The sequence below is a fragment of the Borostomias antarcticus genome (assembly GCF_949987555.1).
Source record: "Borostomias antarcticus genome assembly, chromosome: 30".
Lineage (NCBI taxonomy): Eukaryota > Metazoa > Chordata > Actinopteri > Stomiiformes > Stomiidae > Borostomias > Borostomias antarcticus.
In genome coordinates, this window is record NC_140263.1 from 6,045,122 (window position 1) to 6,060,121 (window position 15,000).

Genomic DNA, 15,000 nt, shown 5'->3' on the forward strand with positions numbered 1-15,000 from the left:
ATGTCTCTGAACGCAACAGGCTCTGTGCACCAGCTCCACTACTTCCTGAAAGTCACATGGCATCTTTATTTCCTGTCCTATATGATTGGATTAAGTGATTAATCAGGTGTGCGCTGGGTCTGCCGGTCTGATTAATCACTTAATCCAATCATATAGGACAGGAAATAAAGATGCCATGTGACTTTCAGGAAGTAGTGGAGCTGGTGCACTGAGCCTATTGGACAGACATACAACCAATCAGAGCAACGGAACGTGGGTTAGTGGTCGTATCATCGTATCAAGTGGGTACAGTCGTTTGTACTGTATGAAGCCCGCCCCATATTAGATAAACGGTTGTGATTGGCTCAGCAAATATGTGGCGGGTGGAGCTTAGTCTGAATGGGGGCGTGGCCAGACTGATCTGCGGAGAGAAACAGGAAGTGAGGTCACGTGATCAGGATAGTGAAGCCAGGCTAGTCAGGGAGAGCGCTGTTCAATAACATCAATACAGACAGATTTGTTTCCGCCTTTCACATTGACAAACAAACAGAACAAGATCATGAGTAGATATAGATATATAAATGATGTATCATATCGTGAGGTCTTCGCCAATACCCGGCCCTAGTCAGCGTGTGTGTGAGTGAGTGAGTGAGTGAGTGTGTGTGTGTGTGTGTGTGTGTGTTTAAGTGAGTGTGTGTGTGTGTGAGTGTGTGTGTGTGTGTGAGTGAGTGTGTGTGTGTGAGTGTGAGTGTATGTGAGTGTGTGTGTGAGTGTGTGTGTGTGTGTGTGTGTGTGTGTGTGTGTGTGTGTGTGTGTGTGCCGATGCAGCTCCTGTGGTCTGGTAGCAGGGCGTGTGTGTGTGTGTGTGTGTGTGTGTGAGTGTGTGTGTGTGTGAGTGAGTGTCTGTGTGTGTGTGTGAGTGTGTGTGTGTGTGTGTGTGTGAGTGTGTGTGAGTGTGTGTGTGTGTGTGTGAGTGAGTGTGTGTGTGTGAGTGTGAGTGTATGTGAGTGTGTGTGTGAGTGAGTGTGTGTGTGTGTGTGTGTGTGTGTGTGTGTACCGATGCAGCTCCTGTGGTCTGGTAGCAGGGCGTAGCCGGCGTTGCAGCTGCACTCGTAGCTGCCGTCAGAGTTGGTGCAGTGGAGGTCACACCCTCCGTTCTCTATGGTGCACTCGTCAATATCTGGAACACACACACACATGCACGCGCATGCACACACACACACATACACACACACATACACACACACAGATAATCAAAAATCACAGTGAGACACACATCGAAGAGCAAACATACACACACGCACACACAAGACCACACACACACACACACACACACACACACACACACAGAAAATCAAAAATCACACTTAATTGAAGTCAAGTGGTTAATTGAATGTACTGTAATCACAGTATATTAGGAGCATCACACACACTGCTAAAAAAAGATTAATGGAAAAGTCTCAAGTCTTTCAATCGAAATGAGCACATGATGTTTATGTATATGAATATGAAACGTGGCGACCAATGAGGTCCTTTCATACCTGTGCAGCCCCGCCTATCAGGGGTTGCCTGGTAACCAGAGTCACATGAGCAGTGGTAGGTCCCGCCCACGTTCAGGCACTTCCCATTCCGGCACAGACTGCTACTCAGCTCACACTCGTTCACATCTGGGGGTCCAAAAATACATCACTCATTCACATCTAAATACATCACTCATTCACATCTAAATACATCACTCATTCACATCTAAATACATCACTCATTCACATCTAAATACATCACTCGTTCACATCTAAATACATCACTCATTCACATCTAAATACATCACCCATTCACATCTAAATACATCACTCATTCACATCTAAATACATCACTCATTCACATCTAAATACATCACTCATTCACATCTAAATACATCACTCATTCACATCTAAATACATCACTCATTCACATCTAAATACATCACTCATTCACATCTGGGGGGGTCCAAAAAATACATCACTCGTTCACATCTAAATACATCACTCATTCACATCTGGGGGGGTCCAAAAAATACATCTATTGTAGCCTAAAAGAATGTCTCTAAAACAACCGATGTAGGCTAACGTGGCCTAGGCTGTAGGCTATTATTTAACAAATACAGTAGGCCTAGTAGGCTAATCTACATGCTTAGCAGTGGTGCCTCACCCTCGCAGGCCGCCCTGTCCAGGGTGAGCTGGTGTCCTGGAGGACACACACACTATGACTCACCCTCGCAGGCCGCCCTGTCCAGGGTGAGCTGGTGTCCTGGGGGACACACACACTCGTAGCTGCCCTGACTCACCCTCGCAGGACGCTCTGTCCAGGGTGAGCTGGTGTCCTGGGACACACACACACTCGTAGCTGCCCTGACTCACCCTCGCAGGCCGCTCTGTCCAGGGTGAGCTGGTGTCCTGGGGGACACACACACTCGTAGCTGCCCTCGGTGTTCTCACACGAGCCCCCGCGACAGAGAGACGGGTCCCGCTCACACTCGTCCACGTCTGACAGGAAACACACAGGAGAGAGAGTGAGAGAGAGAGCATGAGAGTGACGGAGTGAGAGAGAGTGTGAGAGAGTTTCAGAGAGTGTGAGAGAGTGTGAGAGAGTGGGAGAGTTTTAGAGAGTGTGAGAGAGTGTGAGAGAGTTTTAGAGAGTGTGAGAGAGTGGGAGAGAGTTTTAGAGAGTGTGAGAGAGTTTTAGAGAGTGTGAGAGAGTGTGAGAGTTTTAGAGAGTGTGAGAGAGTGTGAGAGAGTGGGAGAGAGTGGTAGAGAGTGTGAGAGAGTGTGAGAGAGTGTGAGAGAGTGTGAGAGAGTTTTAGAGAGTGTGAGAGAGTGGGAGAGAGTGGGAGAGAGTGTGAGTGTGAGAGACTGAGATTGAGACAGAGTAAGAGAGTGTGAGAGTGAGAAAGCATGAAAATGAGAGTGAGAGAGAGTGAGAGAGTGAAAATGGGAGTGAGAGTGAGTGAGAGAGGGAGATAACGTGAGAGAGTGTGAGTGAGAGAGTGAGAGTGAGAGAAAGTGAGAGTGTGAGAGAGACAGAGTGAGAGAAAGTGAGAGTGAGACAGAGTGAGGGAAAGTGAGAGTGAGCCAGTGTAAGAGTGAGCCAGTGTGAGAGTGACAGAGTGAACTCACCCATGCAGTTCTTCATCATCATGAAGCCGCTCTCGTAGCCGTCCTGGCACTGGCACTCAAAGCTCCCGGGCGTGTTGAGGCACACGCCGTGACCACACAGGTCAGGGGAGATACGGCACTCGTCTATGTCTGAGGGGGCAGGAGACGCCGTCACACACACACACACACACACACACACACACACACACACACACACACACGGCGTGACCACACAGGTCAGGGGAGATACGGCACTCGTCTATGTCTGAGGGGGCAGGAGACGCCGTCACACACACACACACACACACACACACACACACACACACACACGGCGCTGGCATGGCTTTGAATGGGCTCTGGGGATAAAGTGTGCGTGTGTGTGTGTGTGTGTGTGTGTGTACATAACTGCTTGGGTTGCAAAATGTATATCCTATATATACGAGCTTGATCAATTTCCCTTGCTGGTATGATTGACCGAACAGCTGACCTCACAGACGCACCTGTGCAGTTGTGTTCCTCCGTATCGAGGGCGAAGCCGCCGTCACAGCGACACCTGAAGCTGCCAATGGTGTTCCGGCACTTTCCATGAGTACAGAGGCTGGGGAACACTTTACACTCATTAATGTCTACGAAGGAAATGTACAAAGACACATTAATGATGACAGTGACCAGCTTGTCTGGAGTGTGTCCTGGTAGGCTGAGCCTTTACAACTGATAAGGATACATACAGAAAATAAATTAATATAATATATAAATATTTGAAATTCTGCATCAATGCAAAACCTGCTGTGATTGGCTGCTTTATGTCGCAGGATATCATAGCTTTTAAATAGAAGCACTACAATCAAACACCATGAGCCAGTGGACAGAATTAATGTATGGTTTCACCATGCCAGACGTGGGACAAATTGTTTGCAAATACATACAATTTGCCAGAAATGGGAACATTTCCAAAAGTGCCAATTCTGAGGTAAATCAAATACATCTCAGAAAGTATTAGTTTGATGCAGTTGAGTTTTGGACCTTTGTAGAGGGGGCGTCCGGTGATGACGTCTCCTCGGTTGGCGAAGCCGGGCCCTCTGGGACAGAGCGCCTCATACTGGCGTGTCCCGGGCGCCGGACAGGCCTCGCACTCCTTCCCCCAGGCCCCGCCCACCGTGCAGCAGCAGGCGTCCATGCGGAAGCGCCCGGCCACCGGCTTGGCGCACGAGTCCTCGTCGAACGTGAGGTAGCAGTACTCCGAGCGGACGTCTGGAATCAGTTTAAAGTTTAAGTGCGGCGTGTTAAAGGAGTAGTAAAGGGAACATGTTTAGCCACCGTTTTGGTCATACAATGGGTGTGTGGGTGGGCACCTTGACATTTTCTTTGAAATTGAGAGTTTAACATGTTTTTTGAATGATTTTTCAAGGTGCCCACCCACATCCATTGTATGACCAAAACGGTGGTAGAGCAATTATCAGACTTTCTCAAAAGTGCTAGTTTTGTCAACGTTTTGATCTGAACCATTGTATATGATCATAAGTAACCATAATACCATCACTCATCAATCATACCTACACCCCCCCCCCCCCCTCCTCACCAACATACCTACACACACGCCCCACCCTCACCAACATACCTACACACACGCGGCCGGTGGCGTCCAGGGTCAGGCCATCGGGACACTGGCACCTGAAGGAGCCGATGGCGTTCACACAGTGGCCGTTGGGACAGACGCCAGGGAACACTTCACATTCGTTCACATCTGTAGGAGCAGAGAGAACCGTGGGGGAACCACTTCATCACAGCCTTCCTCCGGAACCACAGACCAGTCAGTGTGTCCTGAACACCAAGTTCAATACCTTTTCGTTAACTCAAACATTTTCTTTTCTTTTTTGCTAAGACCTAATGGTGCGTTCGTTTGTGGTCGGAGGTGGCGAGTCGCAAGTGGCAAAATACCTACCTCTGACCTGTGTGGATTCGAGCTATAGCGAATGATACGATGATGATATGATATTGACGTCAGCCGGCAAATGGGGGCTGAGAAACATCCGAATTTGCGACGAGGAAGTGTGAGTTCATGCGGCGTTTTATTTAATCATTCCTAGTAGCAAGTCACAATTTGACACCTCCCAGTTATAAACGAACGCACCATTAAATCAACCATAACCTGCTATGTGTCCTGAATCTCAGTGACTTGCTCATGTCAGACATCCAGGAGACCCTCCCTCAGGTGACCCGATGACCCCAGGTCCAGAGCCAATGCCTGGGTTCGCTGACTGATGACGAGGGGTCGGTGAGGAGGAGAGTTATTGCTCCCCTCAGCTACGTACATGTTGGTACGACCTGATCCTCATCTCCATCTCTTGGATTCCATGTTGGCCTCAGAACAGAACAGGTCTTTACAAGCTTGGTGGAAAATATCTCAACTTCGGATCGGCCATCGGTCAAGGACCAGGATGATGTTGACCCTCAAACATCTACCAGCATCTCAATGTTCCTCTCAAACATTATTAAAAAAAAGTGAGGTTTATGGGCTGGGTTTCTGTTCAATGTATTTTAAATTAAAATGGACCAGAGTTGGCATAACTTGTGGAGGCCATCTTAGGTCTGCAGGGCATGGCGACTCCGACCCTGGGACATTCGTCAGTGCAGAGACAGCTAGCAATGTTCCCATCTCCAGAACACCTGTAACACCGAACGCTTACCTTCACATGTGACTCCCCGCGGCCGGGCAAAGCCCCTGGAACAGATGGTGTCTGGAAAATAATGTGGGAATGTGAAATGTTGAGCTCATATTTTACAGTGTAAGCTACTGTAGGGGAACAGAAGCCGTTCTAGTCAAGACCACGACCTGGACTGGGACAACGCTTGAGATGGAGGGAAGGGAAGGCGTACAGTAAAAACACATGCTAACCATTATAATATTCTGCCCGTTGGGGTTGAGGAGCACCACATTATTATTATTTTATTTTTTATTATCAGCACTGACAGAAATATGAGTGGAGCTATGAAAAGAACTGATAAATTAGATGTTAATGTATAAAATGACCCAAATTCCCCAAAAGACAAGTCGTGTGTGGTACATTACGCAAGGACAATATCATCATTGACGTGTCAGGATGTGGAAAGCGTTGCATTTATCTTGCTTTGTCTTTCGCCGCTGAAAAACCCACCGATTTAAATAAAGCTTTTTTTGAGGCTTGGTTCGTCCTCAGCCTTCTGGCAGAGCCGTTATGGGTGGATTGTGTGTGACCACGAAATCAGAGAGAGAACAGAGAGAGAGAACAGAGAGAGACCATCACACTGTGAGGCAGTTTCAGTCAGGGAGAGTGACGACCAGAGGGGTGTGGGTGGACATTTACAGCACTGGGCAACGTGTCAGACCACTTGAAACAACGTGCCAGCTTCTGTAGTTCCAAGTAATACTGCTGTCATGAGGATGGGATTGAATTTAATAACAACAACAAAAAATAGTTTATAATAGTTGCGTATTTCTCTCACGTGGCCATGTCCAAAGCCATGTCACTCATAGCAACACTTTAAATATTTAGTCTTAGGCTTGGGGGTCCAAGTATTCAAGTGAGGAGTTGTGTGGAAGGGTGTATGACAGGGTGAATGAGGAGTTGTGTGGAAGGGTGTATGACAGGGTGAATGAGGAGTTGTGTGAAAGGGTGTATGACAGGGCGAATGAGGAGTTGTGTGGAAGGGTGTATGACAGGGTGAATGAGGAGTTGTGTGAACGGGTGTATGACAGGGTGAATGAGGAGTTGTGTGGAAGGGTGTATGACAGGGTGAATGAGGAGTTGTGTGAACGGGTGTATGACAGGGTGAATGAGGAGCTGCTCACCGATCTCACAGGGCTCACAGGGACTGCCCCAGGCGGCGCCCAGCGAGGCGCAGCACTCCGACTTCAGCGTGCCGCCGTTGATGTTGACCTCACAGCGGCCGTCCAGGACGTTGAGCCAGCAGGTGCCCTTCAGGCTGTCTGTGGACGGAGCAGCGTCAGGTCAGGAGACGGGGGGAGGGGGGGGGGGGGCGGAGCAGCGTCAGGAGACGGGGGGGGGGGCCCAGAGCCCTCCGCTGGCCTGAGTCAGAACACCCAGGTAAAGGTGTCGGGTACAAGGAGGTCCAGCTTCTGAGCTTCAGACCTCATGCATTAAGGTGGTTTTAATAGACTATGTAGCCTTTTTTTGATACAATACAATGAACTTCAACTGATGTTTGTTCAATACATGAAACATTCCTGCTGCTCCTTTTCATCGTGTTGACCTGTCAGTCGGTATAACGACCTGCCGGGATACTGACCACTGGTGTTCAGTACATACCGATGCAGATGAGACCGGTAGTGTTCAGTATTGGTACAGATGAGACCAGTAGTGTTCAGTATTGATACAGGTGAGACCGGTAGTGTTCAGTATTGATACAGGTGAGACCGGTAGTGTTCAGTATTGATACAGGTGAGACCGGTAGTGTTCAGTATTGATACAGGTGAGACCGGTAGTGTTCAGTATTGATACAGGTGAGACCGGTAGTGTTCAGTAGTATACATACCGATGCAGATGAGGCCGGTGGCGTCCAGCTTGCTGCCGGAGGAGCACTCGCAGCTGAAGGAGCCGGCGGTGTTCCTGCACGCCCCGCTGAGACACGGACGACCCTCACACTCGTTCACGTCTACAGACCGGGACAGGAGGGGGGGACAACGTCACAACGTCTCTAAAACAGGAAGACATAAACAGGGGACACCTCCTAGACGTCCTCCTACACACCAGGGAGAGGAAACCGTATTCCCCAACTGGAAAGAATTAAATCCCATGCCCATTCTGAATCAGGAATAAATTGTTTTCTTCTTTGAAATTCCTGGAATTCAAAGAAAAGAGAAGGTATCAGGAATGTACTGTCTCCACCTCCAGCCAGAAGCTAATCAGCATAATCACTTACATGCCGTCTTATTGACTGCCAGAGTTGTTTTTTTTACTTCCATCTGCTTCTAGGAGCAGCAACAAATGGACTATTGTCGACAAGACCGAACCTCAACTTTGTTTTCAACAGAGCAGCAGCACAATGAACCCTTTTCTGTTGTCTCATTCTGTCTGTAGCTACCTGGCACGACAAGGCAACGTTAATGATGTTTATGTTATTTATTCCATTATAAATACTGATTCATAAAGCACACTGTATACACGGTTACATATTGTGATGCTTTGGTATATTATTTTGGCTCGAGAAGCCGTGTGAGCAGAGACATCCACTGGTTCTTCGCTCAGAAAAACATGAACCTTTTCACTCAGAACTTCCAGGAAAAGATGCCTGACTGCTCCAGCATTTTATCTCTGGTATTCCCATAAAAGTGAGGATGAACGTTGCTCACCCTTCATCTTAATACTGTCCCATAGCTGTTTCTGAATATGGGACTAATAAAAACCAATCACTAAGACTGCACACTGTTCCTCTCGCTTTCATAGCTCATTAACCAGCTCAGCAAAGTGATCCGTCTGGACGTCTTCCACACAGCGTACAGTAAGTAAACCAGGAGCTCCGATGCCCAAACCAGGATCCCCGATGCCCAAACCAGGATCCCCGATGCCCAAACCAGGAGCCTGGGGCCTCTCATTTACTGCTCTGTAAACCAGCAGGTTTAAACTGCGCTCCCTGCGTCCCCTTCCGCCAGCAGAACCACGGCCATCCGTAGTCAACAGTTCATCTGAAGGCTAGAACGTTCTAGAACAAGACAGCTCAAAGCCACCTGTGTTAGAGGTCTGCTCCACAGCCAGGAATGACATCATACAATTGCCCTGGACAGGGTAGTGCACACTGTACCTATGTGCTTTCATCCAGAACGAATTAATCCTGTCAGAACATTCTGGAACGCCCTGGACAGAAGAAGCACTCTTCAGTCAGTGGCAATGTTAGTATTCACTACTCTCCCAGAAGCCATGGTCAAAATAAGGTACAATGAATGGTTGTTTGTAACAAGGCCACTGAGAATGGGCTGCGATATGTGCAACAGTCTTCTAATGTTTTTTAAACATGGCGCTGCCTGGACTGAGGTCTAACTGTAGGCTGGTTGTTTGTCTTCCAGGAGTGACCCCCCACAGCAGAGCGAGCAGCCCCCCTGCGGAGGTCCATATGGAGAGAGGAGGAACACATTTTCACAGCCAATTAGATCCATTAAGTCGTTTCCCCTCGACTGGCAATGAATTCCACACAGGCTTGTGAGGAGTGGATGAGGCCTCAGGCAAGAGCTTAATCAGGATGGCCGGGGGTCCTAGAGTCAGGGGCCTCACACAGGGGCCGGCGGGGGGGGGGCAGTCCACCCTTTACTGCTCTATCTAGCGCTTGATTTAGCCAGGGTGAGAGGGGGAGACCAGGGGGAAGAAGAATACACACAACCTGAGTACCCAGGGATGGAACGAGGAACTGATTAGCACTGATAAGATACTGTAAGATACTATTACAAGAATTCCAATGTACCTGTGCCCATACATGGAAAATACACGTTGTGTTCTATTCTGTTCACAGAAACGACTGGGATTGAGACCCTGGTGTCTCTAGGTATGAACGAGTACAGGAAGTGTTTGAGACGAGTACAGGAAGTGTTTGAGACGAGTACAGGAAGTGTTTGAGACGAGTACAGGAAGTGTTTGAGACGAGTACAGGAAGTGTTAGAGACGAGTTGTCTCACTGCAGGATTACATGGGGCCAGAATAGGGGAGGGGCTGTCAGCTCCAGGTCACTTCCCTACATGAGCTCCTAATTCCATCATGATGATGAGGACAGGTCATGAGGAGAGGTCATGAGGACAGGTCATAAGGACAGGTCATGAGGAGAGGTCATGAGGAGAGGTCATGAGGAGAGGTCATGAGGACAGGTCATGAGGAGAGGTCATGAGGAGAGGTCATTGAGGAGAGGTCATGAGGAGAGGTCATTGAGGAGAGGTCATGAGGACAGGTCATGAGGAGAGGTCATGAGGAGAGGTCATAAGGACAGGTCATGAGGAGAGGTCATAAGGACAGGTCACGAGGAGAGGTCATAAGGACAGGTCATGAGGAGAGGTCATAAGGACAGGTCACGAGGAGAGGTCATAAGGACAGGTCATGAGGAGAGGTCATGAGGACAGGTCACGAGGAGAGGTCATAAGGACAGGTCATGAGGAGAGGTGATGAGGACAGGTCATGAGGAGAGGTCATGAGGACAGGTCATGAGGAGAGGTCATGAGGAGAGGTCATGAGGAGAGGTCATGAGGACAGGTCATGAGGAGAGGTCATGAGGACAGGTCATGAGGAGAGGTCATGAGGAGAGGTCATGAGGAGAGGTCATGAGGAGAGGTCAGATGAATAAGGAATCCTTACTGTGGGAGCGGAGCGATTAGAAGGTGGGTAGTCCTCCCTGTCAGACCTTCTATAGCACGTACAGTCAGAAGCACCCCACACTGTATATCTTGGACCAACTTCAAACGTAGTTCAGATATTGAGGGCATACTTGCCCGGCTGTGCATCTGGGAGAATAACTCAATGTTGCTGGAGGATAACATCAAACGGACCATCTGTTTCAGATATGAACTGGGAGGTTGAAGAAGCCGTACCAGTGGCTAAGTCCTCTGTCTGCTGGCCCTGCCCATATAAGGACATCTGATGAACACTAACACTGCTATCATCTTCAGCTTGTGACAGTGTGACAGTCCATATATGCCAACAAACATGACCCTAGCCCTAACACCTTTAACCTAGCCCTAACCCCTTTAACCTAGCCCTAACCCCTTTAACCTAGCCCTAACCCCTCTAACCTAGCCCTAACACCTTTAACCTAGCCCTAACACCTTTAACCTAGCCCTATCACCTTTAACCTAGCCCTAACCCTAACCCTAGCCCTAACCCCTTTAACCTAGCCCTAGCCCTAACACCTTTAACCTAACCCTAACACCTTTAACCTAGCCCTAACCCCTTTAACCTAACCCTATCACCTTTAACCTAGCCCTAACCCCTTTAACCTAGCCCTGACCCCTTTAACCTAACCCTAACCCCTTTAACCTAGCCCTGACCCCTTTAACCTAGCCCTAACCCCTTTAACCTAGCCCTGACCCCTTTAACCTAACCCTATCACCTTTAACCTAGCCCTAACCCCTTTAACCTAACCCTATCACCTTTAACCTAACCCTAACCCCTTTAACCTAACCCTAACCCCTTTAACCTAGCCCTAACACCTTTAACCTAACCCTAACACCTTTAACCTAGCCCTAACCCCTTTAACCTAGCCCTGACCCCTTTAACCTAACCCTAACCCCTTTAACCTAGCCCTAACCCCTTTAACCTAGCCCTATCCCCTTTAACCTAGCCCTGACCCCTTTAACCTAACCCTAACCCCTTTAACCTAACCCTAACACCTTTAACCTAGCCCTATCACCTTTAACCTAGCCCTAACACCTTTAACCTAGCCCTGACCCCTTTAACCTAGCCCTGACCCCTTTAACCTAACCCTAACCCCTTTAACCTAGCCCTAACACCTTTAACCTAGCCCTGACCCCTTTAACCTAGCCCTGACCCCTTTAACCTAACCCTAACACCTTTAACCTAACCCTAACACCTTTAACCTAACCCTAACACCTTTAACCTAGCCCTATCACCTTTAACCTAGCCCTAACCCCTTTAACCTAACCCTAACCCCTTTAACCTAACCCTAACCCCTTTAACCTAACCCTAACCCCTTTAACCTAACCCTAACCCCTTTAACCTAGCCCTAACCCCTTTAACCTAACCCTAACCTCTTTAACCTAGCCCTGACCCCTTTAACCTAACCCTAACCCCTTTAACCTAACCCTGACCCCTTTAACCTAACCCTAACCCCTTTAACCTAGCCCTAACCCCTTTAACCTAGCCCTAACCCCTTTAACCTAACCCTAACCTCTTTAACCTAGCCCTAACCCCTTTAACCTAACCCTAACCCCTTTAACCTAACCCTAACCCCTTTAACCTAACCCTAACACCTTTAACCTAGCCCTATCACCTTTAACCTAGCCCTAACCCCTTTAACCTAACCCTAACCCCTTTAACCTAACCCTAACCCCTTTAACCTAACCCTAACCCCTTTAACCTAACCCTAACCCCTTTAACCTAGCCCTAACCCCTTTAACCTAACCCTAACCTCTTTAACCTAGCCCTAACCCCTTTAACCTAGCCCTAACCCCTTTAACCTAGCCCTAACCCCTTTAACCTAACCCTAACACCTTTAACCTAACCCTAACCCCTTTAACCTAACCCTATCACCTTTAACCTAGCCCTAGCACCTTTAACCTAGCCCTAACCCCTTTAACCTAGCCCTAACCCCTTTAACCTAGCCCTAACCCCTTTAACCTAGCCCTAACCCCTTTAACCCTGCCCTATCACCTTTAACCCTGCCCTAACCCCTTTAACCTAGCCCTAACACCTTTAACCTAGCCCTAACCCCTTTAACCTAGCCCTAACCCCTTTAACCTAGCCCTAACCCCTTTAACCTAGCCCTAACCCCTTTAACCCTGCCCTATCACCTTTAACCTAGCCCTATCACCTTTAACCTAGCCCTAACCCCTTTAACCTAACCCTAACCCCTTTAACCTAGCCCTAACCCCTTTAACCTAGCCCTAACCCCTTTAACCTAGCCCTAACCCTAACCCTAACCCATAGAACACGTACATAAAATTCACTCAAGAAAACATTCAACAATATTTAGCACTGAAAAGGGACCAGCTTCCGATTAACACCTTCACTCCATGTGTTGAGGTGTGTTTTCTATGGGTCCTCTCTCTCACTCTCCCTCTCTCTCTCTCTCTCTCTCTCTCTCTCTCTCACACACACACACACACACACACACACACACACACACACACACACACACACACACACACACACACACACTCACCTTCGCAGGTGTCCGAGTCTTGCCTGAAGAGGAAGCCCTTGGGGCAGGTGCAGCTGTAGCTCCCGGGGGCGTTCCTGCAGAGGCCGTTATCACAGAGCAGACGGTTCACCAGGCACTCATCGATGTCTGAAAACAGGCAGCACAGAGGACACCTCAGAGTCTCTCAGGACCCCTGACACAACCAGAAGGACAGTGGACTGTTGGCTGAACACTATGGAAGAAACAAAGGTCAAATGAAGGTTAGGGACCAGATGAGGGGGGTTAGAGAGCAGATAAGTAAGTAAGTAAGTAAGTATGTAAGTAAGTAAGTAAGTACTTACTTACTTACTAGATAATGGGGGGGGGTTAGGGACTAGTAAAAGGGGGGGTGAACCAGCTTACTTCACTACTGTACATGTTAGAACCAGCTGACATCACTAGTGTTCATGTTAGAACCAGCCTACATCACTAGTGTTCATGTTAGAACCAGCTTACATCACTAGTGTACATGTTAGAACCAGCCTACATCACTAGTGTTCATGTTAGAACCAGCGTACATCACTAGTGTTCATGTTAGAACCAGCCTACATCACTAGTGTTCATGTTAGAACCAGCTTACATCACTAGTGTTCATGTTAGAACCAGGGGGAACCTTACATCACTAGTGTTCATGTTAGAACCAGCTTACATCACTAGTGTACATGTTAGAACCAGGGGGAACCTTACATCACTAGTGTTCATGTTAGAACCAGGGGGAACCTTACATCGCTGCTGTACCTGTACATTTTAACACCTGTTAAAAGAAAACAGATTCTTAATCTTCAACTTATGACCCTCACCAAAGCTCACTTCACTGAAGCACATTCTCTGGATTCATGACATTACTCTCAAGAACAATAACTACATTACCCATAAAACCTTATTCATATTTATATTCATATCAGTGGCCCCTTCTCTAAAGATAACCTGATGTTATCCTCCGTCCTCCATCATGGGGTGGGTTGTACCGTACTACATGTTCTGCTCCCAAAGGACTTCAACTGCCAGCGTGCCCGAGTCAGACGAGGAGGGAAGTTGGGGAGCCTATAAAGCTGCCTATAATTGCAGTGTGGAAATAATATCCTGTAAAAGTCTTTCACAGGACATATGGTGGAGCGGAGGGGTCCGTGCTACTGGGCTGAGACCGCTGCTGGGTCAGAAACGGGCCACCATTAAGGGTTTCTGACATAACAACACTGAAACACAGCATGTCTCCTTCTCTTCTCGGCCCATAATGATCAGCGGGACATGGACCTTCACTAAGCAAACCCAAAAGAGGATGTAGTTCAAGTCAATGTGGCTTTCTTCTCCCTTACAGTCATTGAATTATGCTTTGTTAAAGATCTCCAGTCCAACCTCGCTATTTGCTGTAATAAAGTTTGTATAAAGAGACGTTTTGTGAGTCCCATAAGTCAAATTTGGGGAACGTAGCAGATTCTAAGAGGACCAATGTTTGTGTTACTCTTCACAGTTCTTATTATGGGAGGGTCACTAGCTTACTGAGTTTCTAGCTGAAGTGCTAAGCTTGGCGATCCAAAGCTAAGTCTGCTTTTGTTTCTCCCTCTCCTCCTCCTCCTCCTCCTCCTCCTCCTCCTCCTCTCCTCTCTCCATCACTCCACAGGTCTTTGGCAGTGTGACTCAACATCTTCTTTAAAGCACTCCGTCTTCCTGTCTGCGTCTCCCTGCCAGCTACACACATGATGTCATTTCAATATGCATGAAAGGCAATTTGTCTCGGTGGTGAAATGTAGCACGGCTGAACTGGCCGACGAGTAGCAATGATTTTGTCTGAAAATGGAGCAGCTCTTGGTTCCAACATCGCTAATGGGCTTGGTGTTTGGACTATAGACAGTGGTCAAAAGAACTGCTCATATTTTCCAGTAGAGGAATGAGCACCTGGGTTTCTATCATTACTTTTAGTGGAGCCGGGAGGAGAGGGATCATAAGTCAATCTAACCACACAGTTTTTTGCCAAAGACTTCAGAATGAACTCCGGTGG

General features: G+C 48.0%; 1 protein-coding gene across 1 annotated transcript in view; it reads right to left on the reverse strand.

Annotated features, from left to right (window-relative positions):
• The window catches only part of fbn2a (fibrillin 2a), a gene marked incomplete at both ends in the record, with an annotated part of 77,593 nt that overhangs the window by 24,687 nt on the left and 37,906 nt on the right, over positions 1-15,000 (reverse strand). The window contains 11 exon segments of the mRNA XM_084460185.1: positions 1,037-1,159; positions 1,521-1,646; positions 2,376-2,501; positions 3,132-3,260; positions 3,611-3,736; positions 4,134-4,361; positions 4,729-4,854; positions 5,798-5,848; positions 6,940-7,077; positions 7,644-7,763; positions 12,984-13,109. Coding sequence (XP_084316311.1) covers positions 1,037-1,159; positions 1,521-1,646; positions 2,376-2,501; positions 3,132-3,260; positions 3,611-3,736; positions 4,134-4,361; positions 4,729-4,854; positions 5,798-5,848; positions 6,940-7,077; positions 7,644-7,763; positions 12,984-13,109 — 1,419 coding nt within the window.